Here is a 26,929-nt window from a genome sequence, read left to right as displayed (position 1 = left end):
GGAGTAAGATAATTGTGTGACATGCCAGAATTGAATTTAGTTTTAATTTTTCATCATATCATTTCCCATTATGTCTGTGTGATTCCTTTCTTTTCAAATAAAGCATTATTGCAATCTCGCTAAATTAATGCATTTGACAAATGCATTACAGCTCAATTACATTATGGCTTTATATAGTATTTCTGCAGAGGGTTGACCTCTAAAAAAGACGGTTCAGTGATGATGTGTTTCTGACTAATCATTATTAAACTATGCTTCCTATCTGTGTGTAGAAGAAAATTCTTCCTTTTATCAGAAAGTAAAAAAGTTCTATAATCACTACTTTGGTGAGTACTATTGGGCAAAGTGACTAAATTAAATGCCACTCTCGTTTTACCTGCCGTAAAATTCCTATTTTGCCATTTATTAAAATATTCAGCATGCTATAAAATGGCCTTACAAAACAGATGAGTGTAGGACAGCAGGCAGTAGTGATTCAATGAAAAGATATTGTTTGCTTTGTATGGACTGCAGGTACTAAGAATAAGGGGTGCAGAGATATATTTGCTAGATCTATAAAACACACTTTTCAGATAAAGATAAAGGTAGCTTCTGATAGACTGTGAATCAATCAAGTTGTAGAGTCAGAGTTGAACAGCACGGACGTAGACCCTTCAACCTACTACATCAGTACTAAACGTATGCCCACCTCCATTTCCCTGAATTGATTTTGTATCCCACAACACTGCGCTCATTCAAGTACTTGCCTTGATGCCTTTTGAATACTGTTACTGTTTGGGCCTCCTCTACCAGCTCTGACAGCTCATTAAAGATACCACCTACTTTATGAAAAATTGACCCCTCGGATCTCCTTTAAACCTCCTCTTTCCCACTGAAGTGCACCTTATGAACTTTGCTGGTTGTAAATTATTTCTGCAGCTCCAAGGGATTGTTTAAATCTCAAGGCTGCCCAAAATCCATCCTCAGAATTTAATTCTCCATCAGTAACACTCTATCGTAGCATAGATTTGTTGTACACTGTATTAAAGTCAAAGGAATGGATTTCAGAGTTAGAGTAAAACATGCCAACTATAACTAAATGTTATGTTAACATTGCTAGCTAGGGATGAATTTCTAGCACTTGACTGTAAGAGATTACCAGAGTATAATTTATTCTGAATGTAAATTAAAGTTGAGACTACAATGTGACATCTTATATAATGATTAAGGTAGAATAAAGAAAATGATCTGAAACTCCTTCATAAGCTGCAGCTGAGAGAGAAAAGCACAACAGTTACAAGTCTGGCAACTGTCCAAACATGAACCACAATCTCATCACTCCAAGAAAATTAAGTTCTCCATTCACTGGTACCTAAATACCACCTCAATTGAGACAGGCATCGCTGTACTAAAAATAAAAATGGAGCAAATTAAGTTAAAAGGCTTCCAGAGCTACTGTTGATATAATGAAACATTGCTTTACGTTCTGGATGTAACCAATGCAAAGATGAAGCTTGACATGATTTCACACTGTCTTCTCACTGCTTATCCAATTCTGATTTCAATGACAAGTGACGCCTCATATTTTTACTTTATGTGAAGATACATCAGAACATAATATGTATTCTAACTGTCATATATAATTCTAATTTGCTGAAAGAAAGCATTACACAAAATTATTTGTCTATTGGCTTAGTCCTGAGAATAATTCGTTACCCATTCTTTCAACTTGTAAACAGGGCAATGTTATTCTTCAAAAATAACAATATCTCAAATGTCAAATTTAAACAACTGCAAATGAACTGCTTTCAGAAAACTATAACATTTGAGACACAGATGGAACGATCTTGCCATAGCTCATTATTTAAATACAATTTACATGAATTAAATCACCATGCATGGATAATTTTCCATTCAATTGGAAATAATTCTTTTGTTTTTCCAATTATCATGAACAAGACGTCAATGTAAATTATCATTTTTTGAAAAATCAAGATATTGTGAGTGCAGAATGAATGGGTAATTGGTATTATTTCTGTAGTTTGCAGATGTAGCATTGACTGTATACTTTAGTAAAAATATTGCTGAAGAACTGTTATTTATCATGCTGTGCCTTTCGTTCTACCAATTGTGTGCAACAGGTTCCTAGTTCTCAAAAGCTAAGAAATCCAACTAAAAACATCACTAGAAATACTTTTTCTGAGGTAAATTGTGTTAAATTATCATCATGAACAATGGTGAGCAATGCGAGGTGAATTCAGGATTGAATCAATGCAGTTGGAGTTTCAATGCCCGTAGAGCTTCCCTGGGAACAAGGTTGGACTGCTATGGGTGCTACAAGGGGCCCGGGCTGAGGAGATTCAATTGTGATCTGCGTACAACTGGCCTCGGTGCGAGGTTGGTTCACTCCAGGCACCGAGCTGATTTGAAGAACTTGAGAGTGGGTGACAAAATCTGGGTCCGAAGCCAGTCACTGACTGGTATTCAGTGCAGGGTCTCATGATCCAGGGCAGATGCTTCTAGTTTGTATTCCTTGAAAAACAATAACTGTTTATTTCCCTCCGTAGATGCGTTTGGACTTGAATCTTTTTTCTTATTAATAACAGAGTCATAAGCAAGGGAATATAGCTACAAAATAAGAAGCCGAACATTTAAAACTAAAATTCATAGCAATTTCTTATCTCAGTGAGTAGTAAATCTCTGGAATTCTCTTCCCCTGAGGATGGTTCTTGGACAGAGATAGAAAAAGTATTTAAAGGTTAAGGAATTGCAGGGATATAGGGAACTAGCAGAGGAGTTGAGATCAGCTATGACTTTACTGAATGACAGAACAAGCTTGAATGACCTAGTAGACTAATATTGATAAAACATGGAGGAGAGACAATGATAGACATCCTCACCAATATCTGCAACAAAATCTGGCAGACCAAGGAATGGCCAACATCTTGGATAAAAATCACTCATCATCACTCTCTCCAAGAAAGGCAACTGACAGCATTGCCAGAATTATAGACCCATTAAGTCTTACCAGCTATGCAAGCAAATTGATGTTAAAAGTCATCTTGAACAGACTGCAACGACAGGCAGAAGAAATAATCACCAAAGAGCAGGCTGGATTCAGAAGAGGAATTACAACAGGACAGATATTTAGCCTCTTGAGTACTGTGAGAGAAATACAACCACCATCAACAGGACATCCTCCACGTGTTCATAAACTTCAAGAAGGCATTCGATAGGGTGTGGTATGATACACTCTGGTCGCAACAAAGAGATGTAACATGATCTAGAAGCTGATCCAAACCATCAAGCAGTTCTACACCAAAGTTAGCATTGCAGACTTGGAGCGAGGGTCCAAAGGGCAGCGACAATCTGAGGAGGTCAATGGTGGAACATCGACTTATCAGTGAGCTCCAACATTGCGCAACAGACTGTTTAATAAGATAGGGCCCTTTTTTTCTTTTTTCTCATTTCTTTCCTAACCATATATTCAAAGAATTATAAAGCTTAATTGTTTAATCGCATATTATGTACTGTTTGTTATTTTGGGGTACTGATTTGTAACAGGGGACACATCATGCAGCATCCACCCAAGTGAGATTTCTTAAGTTTGGCCAGGCCGAGTGCTATCACCCCCTATATTAAGTCACCAGCCGAAGTGGGAGTTACAATTGTGGGGGCTACGTTCGGGATTGATTCCATTGAATGCTTTGTGATTACCCTGAGCAATGAACCAGACGGGCAGATATTTGTACTCTGGATGAAGTGTTAATTCTACTGTTAAGTACTGTTGAAGTTAAAATTGTGGGCAGAGGTTTGATAAAATGGCTGGTGAAGTTCTTGTTCTAATGCAGACCAGTGCTGAGGTAGCGATAGCTGGGGAAGGAGATTTCAAAGATAGGGTTCTCTTTGGAATGTCTAATTAGTCCATAGCTCACATCCCATGGTGAAGAGTGAGAATTCTGAGTTAGTATCTGCTCTTACTTCTCTGGCGAATAAATGGAAAAATCAGATTCAAAATTCCAGCTATGGCAGGCTCCGCCTGTTCTCTGGAATAACGCCCACCCCTGAAGGGGAGGAGGAGTATGACACTTGGATGGAGCGGACTTCTCAGTTGTTAGATCAGTGGCAGTGCTCTGATGACAAAAAGCAACAGAGATCGGTTGGAAGTTTGAGTGGGCGGGCCACTGACGTCGTGAGAGCTGTCAGGGTGAAATCTCCCATTGTGGCAGCTGTCAATTATCTGCAAGCACTGGACAATGCTTTTGGTCCAGCAGGAAGCCCAACAGTGCGGTTTCAGAACATGCATCAGGAGAAAGGGGAAAAGCTTTGTGCTTTCATTTTTCGGCTAGAGAGACAGCTAAATTGCCTGCGGCGCAGAGGGGTCAATCAGGCGGCTGAGATGGATCAGTTAAGTGTGGACCAGATAGCCAGGGGAGCCCAGTCCCACGACCTGATTGCTTGGGGTCTCTGACAGTCTCGTAAGATGCATTGCCCTCCATCTTTTGTTGAGCTGATCGGAGAGGTACGGGAAGAGGAGAATGCGGCGGAGGCATAGGAGGACTCAGTCAGCAGGGTACAGCCCTCAGTAGTAGTCCCCTGCGGTGGTGACCCCGGGGAGCAGTAGAGGAGACTGTGGCAGAGCTAAGAATGGAGATATGTCAGCTGTCTTCAGCGGGTGTGACCCCCCATATGATGGAGCTGATGGGGGGGAGTGGATTCCCCAAGGGGACAAACAATGTGGCGGGCTACTGGCATCAGGTGTCATGCCAGAAGGAGAGTGAGCCCCCGGGTACCTCAGCAGGGAGAGTAATTTGGAAAACCAAGAGGAAACCCAGTGAGGGAACAGCCTGGTATCTCTGGGGAAGCCCGTTCCCAGCAATGTACCCAAGGAACCCCCGAAAGTGAAAGTCCTAATTCCTGAAGGCTTGGTGAGTCCATGCTCCAGAGTGTCGCTACGAATAGAGGGTATTTATGGTAAAGCCATACTTGACACCAGGTCTCAGGTCACATTGTTGTACCGTTCATTTTACAACCGGTATCTGAAGCATTTACTATTGACACCATTCAGGGCACTGGAGATCTGGGGGCTTAGTGCTGGTGATTATCCATACGATAGTTATTTGTCAGGGAAGTTGGAGTTCTCAGAGGCCGATGTGGGAGTGACTGAAGTCCTTGATAAATTAGTTTTGGTTTGTCCGAACCATGTTGAGAAGGGCAGCGTTTCAATTCTGGTGGGGGACCAATGCCCCTCTTGTGAGCTTTCTGTGCACCCGCCGTTTCAAGCCACTTTTGAGGAAGTGTGTGGCTGCACCAGGCTGGATAACAAATTTAGACAATGGACTGTGTGGTTCACCCAGTCAAAGCCAATGGTGGAATAGCCCGGGGAACTAGCAAGAGTGATGGGGACCCCCAAATTAATTTCCCGGAGTGCCTGAAGGTGAAGCCCTCTTAGTGGATGCACTGGAAGACCACAAAGGGGAGTCAGGATTTCCTGCTGGAGTACTGGTGAGGCCCGAATTGCAGAAGCCCTCGGTTGTACAGGAACGCAGGATGGCAGTGACTGTCAGGAACACTATGAAGAGGGAGGTCACCTTCAAGCGGGGGATGCCTCTGGTGCATTTGATCCCGGTGACAGTAATGTTGAGTGTCCATGTGAAACAAGCCGGGGAGAAACTATTGGAAAAGGGGGGAAAGTTGACCGCTGAGACATTCAACTTTGGGGACTCCCCTGTTCCTGCGGGTTGGAAGAGGAGCTTGGTAGATAAGATTTTGAAGCGGGAAGGTGTCTTTTCCACTGACAAGCTTGATGTGGGTTGTTCCAAGAGGACACGTCACACTACCTGGGTGACTGAGGATACCCCATTCAGAGAAAGGTCGCAGCAACTGGACCCTGCAGAGGTGGAGGGCGCTCGGCAGCATCTGTGTAAGTTGAAGGAAGCTGGGATCATCACCGAGTCCCGAAATCCCTATGTGTCTCCATAGTAGTGGCCCAGAAGAAGAATGGGAAGGTGCGGATGTGTGTGGACAATAGGACTCTGAACAGGCACACCATCCCCGATCAGTATACGGTCCTGAGGATTGAAGACGTGCTGGCCTGTCTGAGTGGTGTGAAATGGGTCAGTGTGCTGGACTTGAGGAGTGGATATTACCAGATCCTCATGAGTGAGGCCGACAAAGAGAAGACGGCAATTTTATGTCCCCTGGGACTTTTCCAGTTTGAAAGGATGCCCCAGGGCATCTCGGGAGCTCCTGCTACCTTCCAGCTGCTCATGGGGAAGACGGTGGGGGATATGAACTTGCTTGAGGTATTGGCATATCTGGATGACCTCATAGTATCTGGATCCACCTTGGAAGAACGTGAAGCGAGGCTGCTGAAACTGGTGGGCACCCTGAAAACTGAAGGGTTAAAACATTCCCTGGACAAGTGCCAGTTCTGCCAAACGTCTGTTAGCTATGTTGGGCGCATAGTCTCAGGGGATGGGGCAGCTACAGACCCAGCTAAGATCGAGGCGGTCACCACTTGGCTAAGACCCCAGACTGTGAGTGCTCTATGCTTGTTCCTCGGGTTCTGTGGTTTGTGAAAGGCTATGCGAAAGTGAGACACCCTTAGAATCAGCTTCTGTGCAGTTACCCTCCCTTGGGGAAGAAAGGGAGGGGGGGAAAGACAGGAGGGTGGAGAGTATCTTAGACCGTCAGATGCAAAATGTGAAGAGGCCTTTCAGTCGCTGAAGGAGCTGCTGACCCAGGTGTCAGTGCTGGCTTTTGTGGACCCCCAATTGTCATATGTACTGCACACAGATGTCAGCCGAGAGGGTTTAGTGGGCGTCCTGTATCAGGATCAGGGCTCCGGGTTGAGGCTCATTGCGTTTGTCAGCCAGAGTCTGTCACCCTCCGAGAAAAACTATCCCATGAACAACTTGAAACTTCTGGTGTTAAAATGGGCGGTGGTGGATAAACTGAGTGATTACCTCTACGTGGCCAAGTTTGAGGTGAGGACAGACAACAATCCCCTAACTTATATCCTGACCTCAGCAAAACTGGATGTCACAGGCCATCGGTGGTTGGCGGTGTTGTCTGCCAATGATTTCAGCCTGAAGTACCGGCCGGGAAGCAGCAACGTTGATGTGGATGCTTTGTCCCGATGGGCACATGAGGGACTAGTCAGGGACGGGGAGTAGGAAAACATTCCTGCCCCGGGGGCAAAGGCCATGTGTCAGTTTGCCATCAGTGTGAAGGCATTGGGAAAGGAGGGGCAGGAGCGAGCGGTGGATCAATTGGGGGCTTCCAATGATGCCATCCCCCAAGTTTACTGTAACCTGACTGCTCTGAAGACAAATCAGCTGCCGGAATTGAGTTCTGGGGAAGTGGCTGCAGCTCAGCGAGATGATCCGGGCCTTGGTACCATTTGGACGGCAGTCGAAAAGGGAGATATGGCTCAGGCGGATAGGACAAAACACACGTCAGTGCCTCCATTACTACGAGAATGGCTTCGATTGGAGTTGAAGAACCAGATCTTGTACTGGGTCACATCACCCTGAGACCAACCCCGGAGTTGCCAGCTGGTTCTGTCCGAGAAGTATCGGAGGGTGGCGTTGAAGTCACTTCATGACGATTCTGGACAATTTGGGGTGGAAAAGACATATGGATTGCTCAGAGACCGGTTTTACCGGCCCTGAATGAAGTCGGAGGTCAAAGAATACTGCAAGTCATGCATTCGATGCATACGGCAGAAGACATTGCCTACGTACGCAGCTCCCTTGTCCCACTTGCAGAGAGCGGGGCCCCTGGACCTGGTGTGTATGGATTTCCTGTCAATAGAACCTGATGCCAGCAACACAGTGACTGTCTTAGTCATCATGGACCACTACACCAGATATGCTCAGGCTTTTCCTACCGAGGACCAGAGGGCATCTACGGTGGCAAAGGTGTTATGGGGAAGTATTTCATTTACTATGGCCTTTATGGTAATCAGGGACGGCATTCGAGAGCAGACTCATTCATGAGTTACTGGGCATGCTTGGAGTCGAGAAGTCGAGGGTTAGGGTGATTCCCACTCAGAGAGGTTTAATCAGACCTTTCTAGACATGCTTAGGACCCTGGAGATCAGCAAGAAGAGCAGGTGGAGTCAACATATTGGGCATCCGGTTCACAGTTATAATTGTACGCTAAATGAAGCCATATTACTCGCCATATTATCTTAAGTTTGGGCGTGAGGCAAGGTTGCCCCTTGCCCTTTGCTCTGGGACTGACGAGGGTGACTTACCACCAAATATTTATCTGAAGTATGCGTCTGACATGAGAAAGGCTGAAAAGGGCTCATGAATTAGCTGGGGTTGCGGCTGCCAAGCAGAATCAAGGGAATAAGAGGAGGTATGATCAGAAGGTGAGGTTCTCCCAACTCCTACCGGGAGAGAGTCCTCATGAGGAATCTGGGGCTACCTGGAAAGCACAAGTTGGCTGACCGCTGGGCATCTACGCCCTATGTGGTGGAGAGTCAGATGCCAAACCTACCAGTTTTTCGGATGAAACCAGAGGATGGGAATGGGCCTGTCAAGATTCTCCATCGGAACCACCTGTTGCCCTGGGTCAAGAGGTGCAGGTAGACCCAGAGCCCGACTTGGAGCCTACACCTAGTAAGAGGACTCTGTGAAAACATGGGGGAACAATCGGCCCCCCCAACAGGCGAGGGTAGGCAGGCCCCCACCACTGAGGGGGGTACTGATTCAGTCTTGGATGTGTGGTATATGCTGCCTTTCACTAACTCCCCAGTGATTGAGGAAGAGGCTCCCGGCCCTTCTCCCTTTGAGACAGGTGAAGAGGGGGTGGGGGGTCTATCTGTGGGCAGCCTGGGTTGCAGCAGGGGAGGAAGCGGGGTTTGATCATGGAACAGAGGTTCTGAGTTGCAGGTGGGCACGAGTGATCGATCAGGGGCGGCCTCGCCAGGTAGATTGGAAGTATCCCCAGTACTGTCAGAATCTGAAGAGTTAGGTGATGGGGTGCGGAGGTCTCTGAGAATTAGGAGACCACTGGATAGGCTAGCCTACGTAACACCAGGGGAACAGAGTGTGACCCCTACAGTGTTGGGGAGCTATATCTCTGCTTTTTCCACCTGGATTGGGCTTTGTGCTTTGCAGGAAGGGTTGACAAATTATCTCAATATCATGAGGACATGACTAAATTTGGTGGGGGGAGAGTGTAACATGCTGTAAGGTTTCACTGATAATGTAATGGTTTCTCTGTAGCAGCAATGTTTGGGTTATGACGAGAGATAACGGGGTTAGGAATGTTGTTGTTCTTTCTTGTGAGTCTGGAAGAGAGATTTTTGTGGTCTTTTGCTGGGGAGAGATGAGGAGAGAAGACACAAATGGAGAGAGTTGGTAGACCGCCAGACGGGGTGAACTTGGAGCGAGGGTCCGAAGGTCAGCGATGATCTGACTTATCAGTGAGCTCCAACATTGCGCAACAGACTGTTTCATAAGATTAGGCCCTTTTTATCTTTTGTTTCATTTCTTTACTAACCATATAGTCTAATTAAGAATTATAAAGCTTAATCGTTTAATCGCATATTGTGTACTGTTTGTTATTTCGGGGTACTGATTTGTTAGGCCCTATGTGCCACCTAGGCAATAAGGGTTCAGACGGCGATGACTGATTTGTAACAGGGGACACATCGCACAGCATCCACCCAAATGAGATTTCCTAAGTTTTGCTGGGCCAGGGGCTATCACCCTCTGTATTAAGCTGCTAGCAGAAGCGAGAGTTACATCACTAAGGATAATTACCTTCCGGAGCATGCACTCTTCTTATGAGAATCATCAGGGATAAGATACAAAAGCCTGAAGATGCATATTCAATGACTCAGAAACACCTTCTTTCCCTCTGCTATCAGATTTCTGAATGGTCCATGAACACTACTTCATTATTCCTTTCATTACAATATTTATTCTGTAAATAATTTCAATTTTTATGTCTGTGCAATCACTGCTGGAAAAGAAACAAATTACAGTGATAATAAACCTGACTCTGACTGTATATAATTGACTATATTGTTTGTCTGTTTCCACTTATACAGGGTTGCTCGGGGAGGTAGGTATTCAGCGATACAACACAAAGGAAGCCATTCAACCCACTCAGTCTACATCAACACATTCAAAAAGCAGCTGAGTTAGCTGATGTCCTTGAGAATTTCAAAAATAAATAACAAAGTAACAGCTTTTTGAAATAACAAAAAGCTGAAGTTCAAAGTATTTGAATGACCAATTTAAGGCTACTTCCACACTAGACTAGGTAATTTTGAAAATGCCAGTTTTGCGTAAAAACAACAGGTGTCCACACTAGGCATTTTAAAAAATGCCTCTGTCCACATTAAAACGGATATTTGGGTGAATCTCCTCTTACTGGGCATGAGCAGGACACAGAAAACAAGCAAAGAGGAAAAGTGCACGTTTGTCCAGTTACAGACTAGAACAGGGGTGGGCAAACTTTTTGACTTGTGGGCCACAAAGGGTTCTAAAATTTGACAGGGGGGCCGGACCAGGAGCAGATGGACGGAGTGTTTTGGTAATACACCTCATAAGAGAAAATAAAATATCATGGGATATGTAGAAAACACGTGCTTTAATTTAAATTGAAAATGAACAAATGCATTACAACAAAATATCTGTCTTTGAAGTCCCATGGTATTTAGCTATTTTTTGAAATTATTTTTAAAACACTGAAAATTAAATGAATAAAATACAGTTTTTTTAATAGTAACAGTTATTATTTCAAAGCACTGAAAAATCTGTTATCCTTCAAGATATTATCATCATCACTCTCCTCCTGACTGTCTTTATTTCAAAAACGGTAGGAGATGCAGGTCTACTTGTCCTGCTCCTTCCTATTCAATTGTCCCCTGTGTCAAAACTCAACAATGACCAGCACAAAGACAGAACAGTGATAGCACGTCAGTATGCGGAGCGTGTTATTTGATCTGGAGCGCATTTTTTATTTTGAGAACGTACGTGCACCTGCGCACTACTCATGTCCATCACTTAACAGAAATGACATGTAACATGTAAGGCTTATTGAAAAAAATATTTTTAAATGCATTTTTTACATAACACAACGAAGAAACTTATTTTTAATTTCAGTGGGAACAGTTTTGTTGGTCTCCCTTTTTAGCCAGCGCATCAAAGTCTGGATTTAGTTTTGTTGTGGCGATTCTCAGGATGGATCTGAGGTGTTGGTCAGTTAACTTGGATCTGTGGCTGGCTTTGTTGATGTTCATGACGCTGAACGCCTGTTCACACAAACAGGTCGAGCTGAACAAAGAGTAAAGCGCAAATGTGGAGTAATACGCTGCACCTCAACAAAGGTCAATGTGTAGCGGTGTGCTACATGCAGCGCTAAAATTACGACACGGAGTCGGTAACTGCAGTCGAAGAAAAAAACTTTATTCGAAATCCCCAGCCTCACTTTTAAGCCTCCCTCAACCTGCCCCCCGTGGCGCAGAGGCTCCAAAGCTCTGTGCTCGCAAATACCCGCAGGCTATCTCCCTTAGCCGGAATGCTGGCTAATTGTGAGCCGGTTCGGATGTGCCAGGAAATGGGTCGCCACAAATGTATATAGAGTGCGTCATCTATTGGGAAAACGCCAGAATTGTGGGGAAAAAACGTTAACAAGGTTTATTAATATAATTTTATCAAGTTCTGCGGGCCGGATTAAAAAGCTTAACGGGCCGCATATGGCCCGTGGGCCGTAATTTGCCCATGCCTGGACTAGAAAAACTTAAAAAGGAAATTGCCAAACGAAAGACTTGGTGTGCCTTTGCCCAGAAACATTTCCTACAGCCATAGTCTCTTCACCGATGAAAGGGACGACAGCTACAACTAAAGGCAATAAGGCTTGTAATTGGGTAAAGGTGAAATTTGTTGTTACCTCATTTGTTTGCCTTTACTTTTGCCACGTCTTTTTGTATTATTTTGCTGTATTTAACATGTGCAATAAAATGAGTTTCTGGGCAAAAGTGACAATTGTATCTATTGAATGTTTTCACAAGCAATACATTAATAAAGCACCTTGTTAAATGTATAAAACATGTCTTCATCAGTGTTATCTTGTATTTCCATACAATGTTACACATATATTGTCAGACATTGTTGTGGTGTTGGAGGTTGCATTCAAGAAAACAATGAAATGCCCCGCTGCCACCACCATTTGTTTTGGCACATCATGACAGCGGTTTAAAAACTAGCCAGTTACCCCATACACACTAAACTGGATATTAGGCATTTTCAGATTTATTCACTCTGGAGAGCGCTTCTGAAAACCTCCATTTTCGGGGGAGTAAACGCTGTTTCAGTGTGGATGGAGGGTCAAAATGAAGAGAAAAAGCTTCGGCTACTGATTTATCCGGTCTAGTGTGAACGCAGCCTAAGATCCACAATTCAAGAACATGGGCTTAACTGATGGTGTCTTTATTTGGCTAGTGGAGATACAAATGGATTGCATCACTTCTTCCAATGCATAAATTTCTATGATTCAATTATTTATCCAACTCCCTTATGAAAATTATTTAATTTTATGCTTTTCATTCAAATTTTAACCACTGAAGTTTCTTCACACCACCTGCAACTTTGCCAATCACCTTAATTTCATGTCCATCAGTTTCTAACCTTTCATTAAAATTATATATATATACATTGAACTTTAAATCTATTCTGTTAACCACAAATGCTCATCCTTTGAACTGTTCTAATACATCTTGTCAGTCTCTCCTTTAAGCCCATCTTCACATTTGGTTTTTTACCATAATTCTAGAGGAAAAAAAAACATGAAATGGTACCAAATGCAGACAAAAAAAAACTGCCAGCAGGTCTTTGATCCAAAAGCATGATTGATCCAGCTTTGCAATTGAAAACTAATTCTTTCCTAAATGCTTTAATTATTCCTGATGGAAGACAGCTGCACCTTAAGAAGGTTTATTAACACCCTTGTTTACAAATTAATGTTTGCTTCAAACAAAAAGAGAGCAGCCCAATTCAGTTTTACTTCCACATTTGCACCAGCTGAAATCATAGCTGTTTTTTAAAGATAAAACTTCACAGTAGGGTACTGGCTAGAACAATGCCTTCTGTAAGACTGAGGTTCGGTTCCTGCCACTGTCTGTAAGGAGTTTGTACATTCTCCCCATGACAGCATGTGTTTCCTTCAGTTGCTCCCAATTCCCTTCACATTCCAAAGACATTTAGGTTTGGGTTAGTAAATTGTGGGCCTACTCTGTTGGTGTGGGAGCATGCTGACACTTGCTGGCTGTCCCCAGCAGATCCCAACACAAGCAACTCATTTTACTGAATGTTTCGATGTTTTGATTGTAATGTGACAAATAAAGCAAATTTTCTAAAAAATCTTTTTACCTTTTCAATGCTCATCAACTGATTGAATTATTCAAAGGAATTAAAATCAATTCTGCACCAAAGTGTGGTTAAGTATTCTTTAACACAATTAACTAGCTACTCATAAGTCTTGGCCATCCATGTACTGAATGGAAATACTATCCACCTTTTTAACAGTAGACCTGGAAAAGGCTGTTACCTTTTGTACTTTTATTTAATGTAAATTCTCCTGACCTTTGTTTCATGACCAGCTACTAAAGCCAATCTGAAAGATCCCTTGAATTCAGAGAGTTTGTGCAAGCACGGGGTTGCCAAGCAACCATTTCAAATCAAAAAGCTTACCTTATAGCTGAGATAAGCCAACAGCATTGTTTCAAAGAAACTTATCAAGGCCACGGTAACCTGAAAGGAAATAATAGAAATTAATACAATGGGCTATCAGAAGAATTCAGCCTCTGTTGTTTTAATTAATTCCTTCCTAAATGCTTTAATTATTCCTGATGGAAGACCGCTACACCTTAAGAAGGTTTAAATAATCTTTTAAAGATATTACAGACTATACCAGCAATTCATTCTTAAATGTTGAATTGGGACAAATTCAATATTAACATTGCTGACTTCCAAATTGCACAAGATTATTACAAAAGCCACATACTTAATTTTTTTTTTGTTTTTAGCTAGGAAAACTGATTATTAATGATTTCTTTAGCAGCCCATGCATAGCTCTTTGTTAATTTAAGATCCATTAAATCACATTTTTGTGTTTAGTTACGCAGAACTGTTAGTGTAACAAATGTTACAGTCAATGAGCTCCATGGTTTAATAAACACAACATTCTATGATGAGTTTACTCAAAATTTTACAGTAAAATACACATTTAATTTTAAATCATACTCTGCCTCGCTTTAATATTCCAGTTTCCAGCTAATTTCTGTCATTATCATGGAACTGATTTATAAGACACATTTGATTTTGTACCTGTATTTGCACATTTGGTTGTAAGCTGGGTGGCCAGTTAATGCCTCCTTTTGTGACTTAGACTACCTTCTAAATTGTTGGGCATTACAAAACCTTGTTCTAAATAACAGTGTTATAAAATACCAATAATTTGATTGTTGCAACATTCCGACTGAATTCATGCATTTTTCTGAATTTTGTCAAAATGTTATTTATGAGGAAAAAATGCTATGCTGAAATTGTCACAAAACATGAATAAGGATAGATATAGTGAACTCCATTTCTGCCTATTGTCAGTGTACATAACAATCTGCCCATCAAATGTTTCACTTAATTAGTCTGGGTCACATCAGCGTAGATGAGGCTGCTTTAAGTGCACCGGACACAATAGATGATCCCAGCAGACTCGCAGATGAAGTGTTGCCTCACCTGGAAGGACTGTTTGGGGTTCTGAATGGAGGTAGGGGAGGTGGTGAATGGGCAGGTGTAGCACTTAGGCTGCTCGCAGGGAAAAGTGTCTGGAGGGAGATTAGTGGGGAGGAACGGATGGACAAGGGAATCGCAGGGGGAGCGATCCCTGCAGAAAGTGGAGAGTGGGGTAAGTAAAGATATGTTTAGTGGTAGGGTCCCCTTGGAGATGAAGTTGCAGAGGGTGCAGGTGCTGATGCAATGATAGGTGAGGACAAGAGGGACTCTATCACTATTACATCAGTGGAAGATGGTGTGAGTGCAGATGCACGCAAAACAGAGGAGAAGCAGGTGAGGGCAGCATCAATAAAAGAGGGAGGGAAACCCTGTTGTTTAAAGAAAGAGGACATCTCTTATGTTCTGGAACGGAGTGTCACATACTGGGAACAGTTACAGCTGAGGCAAAAAAACAGGAGATAGGGTGGGAAGAGGTACGGGCAAGATTTTTTTTACAGGAGATGGAGGATAAAGGTATAATCAAGATTTTTCATGGAACTCTGGATGAGAAAACTTGGTGAACAGAAGTGGTAAGTAAAACTAAAGCCAAGCAGTTTACTTCAGAATTGAAGACCTGTCTCAAGGCAACAAATAGGGTATGGTTGTTGGTCTGTAGTGGGAAGGAAGTGACTTCGTAGAGACCTGGAGCAGGTAAAATCCATAGGCTGAAGAGGATTGATAGTACAGTGGGTCCTGTTCACACTGTAAGGAATGGACTTTTGTCCATAAGTCTGTTGGGACCTTTGGAACCCTTAAAATAGAGAGAACTAAACACAGTTGAGGTTGGAGGAGTTGTAGTAAATTAATAATAATTTGAAGACAATTGTGAAGTATCAAGCCGCAGTCAAAGGCAGTCAAGAAAAGGAGGAATGTGCAGCCAAAATCCAAAAAGGGAAGATGAAGAAAGGAGAAGCTGTTGTCTGAAGAAACAAACACATCACTGCACGGTGGAGAGCTGCACAAACTTTGGAATATAAAGACTGTCTGCAAAGAAGAATCAAGCTGCAAGGAAGTACAAGAAGCATATCAGGTGAACTTGCTTCTTCGAAAGCGTTTTTCATGTGGATGTGAGCTTTTGTGCAAAATTTTTAATCCACAACATTTATGTTTGATAACTTTGTATACAACATTTGCAAATAAGAACAGTAATGCATTCATTGATGGGAATTTGTTGTGCTTAACAGGCAACAGTACATTTCGGAACATATATATTTTGCCTGCTTCCACTTATCAGACTGTGTATGCCTCCGTATCCTGATAAATTGAAGCAGGTGTGTTACTGCTACCTTAAGTGACTCTGTCATGTGGTTATGACTTGTAATGTTGTTGACATTTTGCAGATAGTTCAGTTGCACACACTGTAATGAAGTGCTTTTAGTCCCGATGGAACTCTTAAATTGACTGAACATAATACAGTCAAGTTGGTAAGACATGGAAGGGATGTGACACGTTATCAAGACAATTTCAAAGTATAATTTCAGAGTCAGATTGTATTAATGGTATCTGGTTTTCACAAAAATATGTGGTTTTTACAGTACTGTGCAAAAGTCTTAGGCACATATATATATATAGCTAGCAATACACACACAAAATACTGGAGGAACTCATCAGCCAGGTAGCATAAACAGATGATGTTTTGGCCCGTGACCCTTCTTCAGGACTGGAAAGGTAGTGGAAGGAGAAATCAATACTTATAAAATCAGGTTGGAGGCTATCCAGACGGAATATAACGTGTTACTCCTCCACCCTGAGGGTGACCTCATGTCGGCACAAGTGGAGGCCTAGAACCGACGCATTGAAATAGGAATAGGAATAGGAATCGGAGTTAACAGGAAATCTCACTGTGGCAGATGATGCAGAGGTACTCAGCAAAGCGGTGTCCAAATAATTTTTACTCTGGACAACACCAGACTAAAAAGGTGGAGGGAGGGGAAGGAGGACAGCAAGAAGATGATAGCTGAGGCCAGGTGGGTAGGAAAGATAAAGGGCTGGAGAGGAAGGAATCTGATAGGAGATGAGAGTGGACCATAAGAGAAAGGGAAAGTGGAAGTGATAGGCAGGTGAGAAGAGGTAAGAGGCCAGTGTGGGCAATAGAAGAAGTGGGGGAGAGGGGAGGGGAAATTTTTTTAACAGCAAGAGGAAAATCAATATTCATACCATTAGACTGGAGGCTACCCAGATGGAATTTAAGGTGTTGCTCCTCCACACTGAAGGTGGTCTCATCTTGGTACAATAGGAAGCCATGGACTGACATGTCAGAACGAGAATGTGAATGGGAATTAAAATACCTGACCACTGGAAAGTTCTGCTTTTGGCAGATGGAGCAGAGGTATTTCAAATGGGTAGGCTCCAACCTGAAGGCATAAATATTGGTTTCTCCCTCCCATAAAAAAAGGGGAGGAGCACCTCACATCTCCTTTGGTAGAGACCCCGCCACCAAAACGCATATACTTCCACAATAATAATTGATTACCACCTCTGAACTTTCCCCGGCTAATTTCACGTCTCAAAAAAATTTACCCAGTATGTATGACATAATCACCAGGAAGGTTACAGCTCAATCCCAAAGGGGTGCAGTTTAGCTGATCTGTTAGTGTAGACAGCAGAACACAGCATGATATATATCCTGCAAACCTAACTACAGTACAATTGTAGATGCTGACTGAAGACAGTTAAAAACCTTCAAACACCTGCTGACAAAACTTGTATATTAATAATAGCAAGCTGAAATCAATAAAGCATGAACACCAGCAGTCAAAGAGCTTTGCTCATGTGACAGTAGGAAAACTGGATAGTCAAACTGCAAGAAAACGTATACATACCAACTAAAGCTAAGAGATAATGGCACTGGTGGCAATGTGGGGGTAACAAATGGTTTCTACTGCATTTTCATATCCATTTTTGCAACTAGTTCTCTGCATCCTCGCATGCTGCTTCCTCCTGCTTCTGCGGTGATTCGGTATACACAATTGTGTAGTTAGTATTCTGACCACAAATGATAGCCTGATCTGAATGACAGTCACTGTAAGATCCCATACCGTAGGTTGATCAAAAGATTAGAATTCCAGGCGGTCAAAGCAGATTCCTTTAATTATGTAAGTATAAGGAGATGGGTTATAAAGTTCACTGATGCAAAAATTGACAGTGCAAAAGAAAGTCATAGACTACAGGGAGATTTCAATGGTCTAGCAATGAGGCCATGAAATTGGAAAATGGAACTCAATCTACAGAACCGTCTGGAGGGCAAGAGAATACACAACAAGCAGCAGAATTCTGAAGAGCTACAGAGGAACACAGAGATGAAAAACAAACACAAGAATGTAAGGAAAGATGGTTAAAGCAGCATCCAAGATGTTTTCCTACACCGTGTAGAGCACAGAATGTAAGACAAGGTACTGTACATCATTTTAAAATTACATAAAACACGAGAGCAGAGTACTGATTAACACATCACAGTAAATAGGGAAGATGGAAAGGAGACTTAGAAGGATATTGCCAGTGCTGCAGAAGTTCGGTAGTTACCACAATTACCTAGATCAGGGGTCAGCAACCTTTACCACTGAAAGAGCCACTTGAACTCGTTTCCCACAGAAAAGAAAACACTGGGAGCCGCAAAACCCGTTTGACATTTAAAATGAAATAACACTGCATACAATGTTTTGTTTTGCCTTTATGCTATGTATAAACAAACTATAATGTGTTGCATTTATGAAATTGATGAACTCCTGCAGAGAAAACGAAATTACATTTCTGCATGCAACAAAAACATTTTGAACTCCGAAAAAAAGACGTTGTGTTGAAGGTTACTTTTAAGTAAAATACTCAACATCTATTTGACTCCTTCTTGTATTTATGAAAAACGCTAAACTTAAATTTGCCGCCAGCAGCAAACCAAAAATAACGTCAGCCAGCTATCAACCTGAAAAATGAAAGGACTATTTCACTGAACAATGAAAACATATGAATATACGTAAAATAATAGGCAATTAAAATATTTATCATACTTGTTCAGGTTGACTTACACCTGACAATGCAGTCGTATTCAGTAGGGATGGATCGATGCTTAGGGGAGTGACCGGGAAGGATAATGTGTTTTTTTCCTCTCTGAACTCACAGAAGCGTTTCCCAAACGATGTTTGCATTGCGATGATTGCAGAACGTAAATACTCCGAATTTATCATGTCATGACCTTATTTGAACTCTCTCAAATTGGGGAAGTGAGACAATGTGCCTTTTTGTAAATCTCTGGCAAGCACTGTCAACTTGCGCTCGAATGCCAAAACATCCTCCAACATGTGCAGGGCTGTACGTCCTTACCCCTGAAGAGCTGTGTTCAGCGTGTTCAGGTGCGCTGTCATGTCTACCATGAAGTGTAGCTTTTCCAGCCACTCTGGCTGTTCCAGCTCAGGAAAGGTGGGCCCTTTGCTGCCCAGGAAAGTTTTCACTTCTTCCAGACACGCGACAAAGCGTTTCAGCACCTCCCCTCTGGACAGCCAGCGATAAAAACACGTTGTAGCGGTGTGCTACACGCAGTCAGTAAACTGCAGTCAAAGATAGCTTTATTCGAACTAAACAGCCTTGCTTTTAAGCCTCCCTCAACCCGCCCCCCATGGGCGCGGATGCTGCAAAAGACATGTACTCACAAACCCCCGTAGGCTATCTCCCTTAGCCTGAACGCTGGCTAATTGTGAGCCGGTTCGGATGTGTCAGGAAATGGGTCGCCACAACGTCTTATTTAGATTGTACAAGATCACCATAATCTTCAAATTTAGAATTACATATCAAAAACTAACAAACTAACATAAAATACATTTTAATTAAATACTGACCATGTAGCGGTGTGCTACACGCAGCGCTAAAATTACGACACGGAGACGGTAACTGCAGTCGAAGGAAAAAACTTTATTCGAAATCTTCAGCCTCACTTTTAAGCCTCCCTCAACCTGCCCCCCGTGGCGCAGAGGCTCCAAAGCTCTGTGCTCGCAAACCCCCGTAGGCTATCTAATTGTGAGTCGGTTCGGATGTGCCAGGAAAAGGGTCGCCACAACCAATTATTTCCCAAAGCAACAGGGAGCCGCAGCCCAGACGTAAAAGAGCCACATTTGGCACCGGAGCCGCGGGTTGCCGACCCCCGACCTAGATTGTGGCTATTTTCTTCAGAATACTAGAGGCTTAGAGATTTAATGAAGTGTATAAAATTGAAAGAGGCTTGGATAGGGTAAACGTGCAACACTTCATTTCCCTTCACAGGGTGGGCAGTAACTAGGATGAGAAAGGACAAAAGCCGCTTCACCCTATAAATCTTCTATGAGGTTGGGGAAATGCTGTCTGGAAGGATGGTGACAATGCATTTAGATGAGCAATTGTTATGTCATGTTCTGCACAATTATGGAACGGATATTAAAAAGCAAGATTAGTCTGATGGGTTTTCTTCGGCAGGAGGAAGAAAACAGTCATCTCAAAACTTCGCTACCTTGTGGCTCTTCAAGGCTTCAGTGAAGGAAGGCTTCAGTCACAGAAAGCAAAAGAAAGGCTCTAGGTTAAGTTTCATTTTCCTTCCCTCCTTTATATCTGCTCAGCTAGGACAGTAGAGATGTCAGGCAGGATAGTGGAATGCTCCTCTTGCGGGATGTGGGAAGGCAGGGAAACCTCCAGTTAGGGGTAGTAAGGTTTAGTTGACCTAACAGAGGAAAGTCACAGTAGTTGGGTCTCTGGCACTGTCTGGCTTTGGGACTCAGAAGGGAAGGAGGGAGAAGAGGCACACTGTGGTCATATGGGATTCGTTAGTTAGGGGCAGATACAGGAGGTTCTGTGGGCAAAAACAAGGTTCCCAGATGCTACATTGCCTCTCAGGTGCCAGGGATATCTTGGATCAACTCCTCAGCATTCTTAAGTGAGAGGATGAACAGCCAGAATTCGTGGTTCATGTAGGTCGAGTGACAAGATTCCACACACAGAGTTCCGGGATTTAAGTGCTAAGTTAAAGGGCAGGGCCTCAAGGGTTGTGATCTCTGTATTGCTACCCATCCCATGTGCTAGTAAGGCCAGAACTAGGAGGATTACACAGGTAAAAATGTGGCTAAAGAGTTGGTGTTGGAGGGAGGGCATAACATTTCTGGATCATTGGACCAGGGAAGTTGGGACCTGTACAGATGGGACAGTTTGCACCTGAACTAAATGGGTCTAACATCCTAGCAAGAAGGTTTCTTAATGCTGCACAGTGGGGTTTAATCTGGAGATGCAGAGGGATGGGAACCAGAGAGCCAGAACAGTTAGTGGAGAGGTTGTGGAGGCAGATGTTGGTAAGACCACTGACAAAGTTAGGACACAAAAGGTTGAGCATGGTGCAACAAGTGTCCAGAGCTACGAGGTCCAGACCCCAGCCTTCACCCTGCCTTGTGCAACTGCATCCTAAACTTCCTGTCAGATCACTGGCAAGTGGTAAGAGTGGACTCCCTCACCTCTACTCCTCTGACCCTCAACCCAGGTGCTCCTCAGGCCTGTGTCCTAAGCCCCCTCCTTTACTCTCTTTATACCCATGACTGTGTTCCCACCCACAGCTCCAATCTGCTAATTAAATTTGCTGATGATACTACATTGATTGGCCTTATCTCAAATAATAACAAGACAGCCAACAGAGAAGAAGTCATCACACTGACACCGTGGTGACTGAGAAAACAACCTCTCCTTCAATGTTGCATAAACAAAGGAGCTGGTTGTGGGTTACAGGAGGAATGGTGATGAACTAACCCCTACTGACATCAAAGGATCTGGGGTTGAGAGGGCAAACAGCTTTAAGTTCCTCGGCATCTACATCACCGAGGATCTCACATGGTCTGTACATCCTGGCTATACGGTGAAAAAAGCACAAGAGCACCTCTTCCACCTCAGACGGTTGAAGCAGTTTGGCAAGAGTCCCCAAATCCTGAAGACTTTGTACAGGGGCACAATTTATAACATCTTGACTGACTGCATCACTGCCTGGTATGGGACTGTACTTCCCTCAATCGCAGGACTCTGCAGAGAGTGGTGCGGGCAGCCCAGCGCATCTATAGATGTGAACTTCTCACTATTCAGGACATTTACAGAGACAGGTGGGTAAAAAGGGCCCAAAGGATCATTGGGGACCTGAGTCACCCCAACCACAAACTGTTCCAGCTGTTACCATCCAGGAAATGGTACTGCAGCATAAACGCCAAGACCAACAGGCTCCAGGACAACTTCTTCCACCAGGCCATCAGACTGATTAATTCACACTGATAGAATTGTATTTCTATGCTATATTGACTGCCTTGTAGAACATACTATATATTATAAATTACTATAAGAGGGGTGATTGATAAGTTTGTGGCTTAAGGTATAAGGCATCTGTTTTAGAAAACCTAGCACATTTATTATTCAACATAGTCCCCTCCTACATTTACACACAGTCCAATGGTCGTGAAGCATAGAGATCTTGGACCTCCAGAAAGTGTCCACAGCATAGGTGATTGATAAGTCGGTGGCCTAAGGTAGAAGATGAGTTATACAGCTCTCGTTGCATGCACATACAGTTGAACTCTGAGTGATTATGCAGAAAGTGTGTTTATTACTCATTTCCTTCTACCTTAGGCCACAAACTTATCAATCACCCCGATGAGTTATTAACTTCAAACTTTCTGCATATTTACTCAAAGAGTTGAACTGCATGTGCGTGTAACATGAGCTGTATTACTCATCTCTTTTTACCTTGGGCCACAAACGTATCAATCACCCTTGCTGTGGACACTTTCTGGATGACTAAGTGTGTAAATGTAGGAGGGGACTATGTTGAAAAATAAATGTGCTAGGTTTTCTAAAATTGACTCCTTCTACCTTAGGCCATGAACTTATCAATGACCCCTCATAAATTACACATTGCAAATGGAGACATAACACAAAGATTTTTACTCCTCATGTGAAGGATATAAGAAATAATATCAATTCAATTCAATACTTCAATGCAAGAAGCATCATAGGAAAGGCAGATGATAGTGCTGAAGATGAGACAGCTGGTATATGAACGGGGACAATGTGTCATGAGGAGTGGCTATTGATAAGACAAAACTGCAGTCAACAGGATGACTTGCAATACAAAAGGCACACAGAATTGAAAAGGGTCAATACAGGACTAAAGTTGTGATATTTGATTGTGTGAAGTTTAAGGAATAAGGTACATGAACATGTAGCACAGTTGCAGATTGACAGGTATGATGTTGTAAGCAACACTAGGTCATGACTGAAAGAAGATTATAGCTGGGAGTTTAACGTCGAAGGATAAAGGTTGTACAGAAAGGACAGGCAAGAATGCAAAGGGGGTGGCGTAGCTCTATTGGTAAAAAATGAAATCAAATCATTAGAAAGAGGTGACAGGGTCAGAAGGTATTAAATCATTGTGGATAGGGCTAAAGAAATGCAAGGGTAAAAAGACCCTAATGAGAGTTGTATGCAGACCTCCAAACAGTAGTAAGGATGTGGTCTACAAATTACAATGGGAGATAAAAAATGCATGCCAAAAACACAATGTTACAATAGTCATGGGGGATTTCAATATGCAGGTAGATTGAGAAAATCAGTTTGGTGCTAGATTCCAAGAGGGGGTACTTCTGAAGTGCCAACAAAATTGCTTTTTAGAGCAGCTCATAGTTGAGTCCACTAGTGGACCAGATATACTGGATTGTGTGTTGGCAATGAACTGAAATTGATTAGAGAGTTTAAAGTAAAAGAACCCTTAGAGCTAAGTATTCATAATATGATCAAATTCACCCTGAAATTTGAGGAGAAGAAGAAGCTAAAGTCAGAGGTATCAGTATTACAGCGGAGTAAAGGGAGTTACAAAGGTATGAGAGAGGAGTTAATCAGAATTGATTGGAAAAGAACATTGGCAGGGATAATGGCAGATCAACAATGACTGGATTTTCTGGAAGCAATTTGGAAGGTACAGGATATATACATCCAAAAGTGGAAGTAGTATTCTAAAGGAAAGATGACACAACCGTGACTAACAAAAGAAGTCAAATCCAACATAAAAGCCAAAGAGAGGGCATATAATAGAGCAAAATTTAGTGGGAAGTTAGAGGATTGGGAAGCTTTTAAAAATCAATATGAGGCAACAAAAATAATTAAGAAGGTAAAGATGGAAAATGAAAGTAAGCTAACCAGTATTACTAAGAGAATACTAAAAGTTTCTTCAGATACATAAAGTGTAAAAGAGAGGTTTGAGTGCATATGAGACCACAGGAAATCAATGCTGCAGAGGTAGTAATGGCACAAGAAAATGGCGGATGAACTGAATGAGTATTTTGCATCAGTCATCACTGTGGAAGACACTAGTAGTATAGTGGAAGTTCCAGGTGTTAGAAGTCATGAAGTGTGTGAAGCTACCATCACTAGAAAGAAGGTTCTTTGGAAACTGAAAGGTCTGCAGGTAGATAAGATGCCTGGACCAGATGGTGTATACCCCAAGGTTCTGAAATAGGTGGCTGAGGAGATTGTGGAGGCATTAGTAATGATCTTTCAAGGATCACTAGATTTCAGGATGGTTCTGGAAGACTGGAAAATTGCAAATGTCATTTCACTCTTCAAAAAGGGATAGAGGCAGAAGAAAGGAAACTATAGACCAGTTAGTCCAAACACTGTGATTCGGAAGATGGTGGAGTTGATTATTAAGGATGTGGGCTCAGGGTACTTCGAGGCACATGATAAAATAGGAAATAGTCAGCATGGTTTCCTTAAGGGAAAATCTTGCCTATCAAGTTGGTTGGAATTCTATGAAGAAATAACATACAGGATAGACAAAGGACAATTGGTTGATACCTTTGATTTGGATTTTCAGAAGGCCTTTGATAAGGTGCCATACATGAGGCTACTTAACAATCTGTGAGTCCATGGAATTACAGGAAAGGTTCTGGAATGGATAAAGAAGAGGCTGATTAGCAGGAGGCAAAGGGTGGGAATACAGGGAGTCTTCTCCTGGTTGGCTGTCATTGACTAGTGGTGCTCCATAGGGGTCTGTTTTTTACATTATATATCAATGATTTGGATGATGGAATTGATGGCTTTGTTGCAAAGTTTGCAGATGATATGATCATAGGTGGAGGGGCAGGTTGTTTTAAGGACCTTGAAAGACTACAGGACTTAGACAAAATAGGAGAACGGGCAAAGAAGTGGCAGATGGCATACGGTGTCAGGAAGTGTATAGTCATGTACTTTGGTAGAAGTAATGAAAGAGTTGATTATTAGCAAAATGAAGAGAAAATACAAAAAGATGAGGTGCAAAGGGACTTGAAAGTCATTGTGCAGGATTCCCTTTAGGTTAATTTGCAGGTTGAGTCTGTGCTGATGAAGGCAAATGCAATGCTAGTATTCATTTCAAACGGATTAGAATATAGAAGCAAGGATGGGATTTTCAGAATTTATAAAGCACTAGTAAAGGTTCACTTGGAGAATTATGAGCAAATTTGGGCCTTTTACCTTAGAAAGGATGTGCTGAAAAAGGAGTGGGTTCAAAGGAGAGTTCTGGACTGGATAGTTTGTCACATGAAGAGCGTTTGATGGCTCTGGGCCTGTATTCACTAGAATTCAGAAGAATTGTGGGGGGAGACCTCACTGAAACTTATGAAATGGTGAAAGACCTCAATAGAGTGGATCGGGAGAGGACGTTTCCTATGATGTGAGAGTCTAAGACCAGAGGACACAGCCTCAGAATAGAGAGGTGTCCTTTTTGGCTTGAGATGAGGAGCAATTTCTTTAGCAAGAGAGTAGTGAATTTGTGGAATTCTTTGCCACAGGCAACTGTGGAGGCCAAGTCTTTACATATATTTAAGGCAGAGGTTGATAGATTCTTGATTAGTCAGAAGATACGGGGAAAAGGCAGGAGATTGGGGCTGAGAGGAAATTTGGATCAGCTATGATGAAATGATGGACAGACTTGATGGGCCAAATGGCCTAATTCTGCTTCTATATCTTATGGTCTTATGGTATATGTAATGACAGCAATTGCAAAGGCCAGTGAAACTTGTTTAATTGGGCACTTTCGTCAAAATGGACTAGTTGGGCAAAATGGTCTGTTTTGTGCTGCATGGCTCTGTTAAGGCAGCAAGTAAGAGATGTCTCAGTGTTTACTGTATTAACTCTGGGTGATACCAGCAGCAGGTAGTAATTTAATGAGAGATACTTTATTCATGAAATGGTTTAGAAACAGGTGACATGCTTATAGTTACCTTCTCTCTAACAAATCTTTTCCTACAGAGCCTTTTGTTCCCAAACACTGTCCCAATAAAAGCCTGCATTTAGATGCATGAGCACTAAAGGGATGACATAATTGTAGGAACATAGATTTTTCATGGACTAGTATTACATTAAAAAATCATATTGTGTCCCTACTTAATAGAAGATGAAATAAAAAAAGATCATGCACTTTTCCATATCTATGTGCTTTACATGGGAATACAGTCCAAACAATGTTTGGGTTAATGGTCCATCCTTCCCAATTCAATCCAAACTGGTTGTAATTCACCAGATCCCTATTATTGATCTGTAATGTTTTCTCTCTAGAGCAGAGGCTCCCAACCTGGGGTCTATGAAGCCCTCTGTTAATGGTTGTGGTTCATGGCATTAAAACATTTGGGAACCCCTGCTCTAGAGGTAGTAAAGTATCCCCATATCAGTTTCCTTTATAGTCACCTTGCTAATATGGCAGTTCTTGTATTGATGTGGGAGGTCTTCCTCTGCAAGGAATTCATATGATCTGAGATAGGGTACTTTTTGGTCTGTATGGCAACAATCTTTTGTAGGTTTTATCCTTGCTGCATCTGTAGATCTCCGTTCTGGTAGCTTTGTATTCCTCTGGCTATCCCCTGTTGTCCTCCATTTTCAACAGCTCAGTTTAAGGAGCAGAGTTCTGGTTCACATTCAGAAGGAAGTCTTTGCACTTTGCCGATCATCATCCTTCGGGCACAGTATTACAGAAAGTCAAGAAACTCAACAAGGATCTGATGGTGATATTGCAGCCTTCTACAGGAATTCCTTTCCATTACTCTGTGGAAATCAAGCTGATAATATCTGGTGATCAAACAGCTAGTCATTTAAGAACCTCCCCAAGTTACCTGCAATGAACAGGATGCCTCTAAATG

At 42.4% G+C, this 26,929-nt stretch overlaps 1 protein-coding gene across 4 annotated transcripts in view; it reads right to left on the bottom strand.

The window, feature by feature from the left end:
- LOC132402111 (potassium channel subfamily T member 2) overlaps positions 1 to 26,929 on the bottom strand; it is an 884,531-nt gene that overhangs the window by 576,789 nt on the left and 280,813 nt on the right. For all 4 annotated transcript variants that reach the window (XM_059984711.1, XM_059984712.1, XM_059984713.1 and 1 more), the window contains one exon: positions 13,698 to 13,757. In XM_059984711.1, the coding sequence (XP_059840694.1) occupies positions 13,698 to 13,757 (60 nt within the window). The remainder of the gene's footprint in view (positions 1 to 13,697; positions 13,758 to 26,929) is intronic.

This window comes from Hypanus sabinus, chromosome 11, assembly GCF_030144855.1.
Source record: "Hypanus sabinus isolate sHypSab1 chromosome 11, sHypSab1.hap1, whole genome shotgun sequence".
NCBI classification, from domain to species: domain Eukaryota; kingdom Metazoa; phylum Chordata; class Chondrichthyes; order Myliobatiformes; family Dasyatidae; genus Hypanus; species Hypanus sabinus.
The sequence above is the reverse complement of the archived record's forward strand: the minus strand, read 5'-3'. Positions and strand labels throughout refer to the sequence as shown.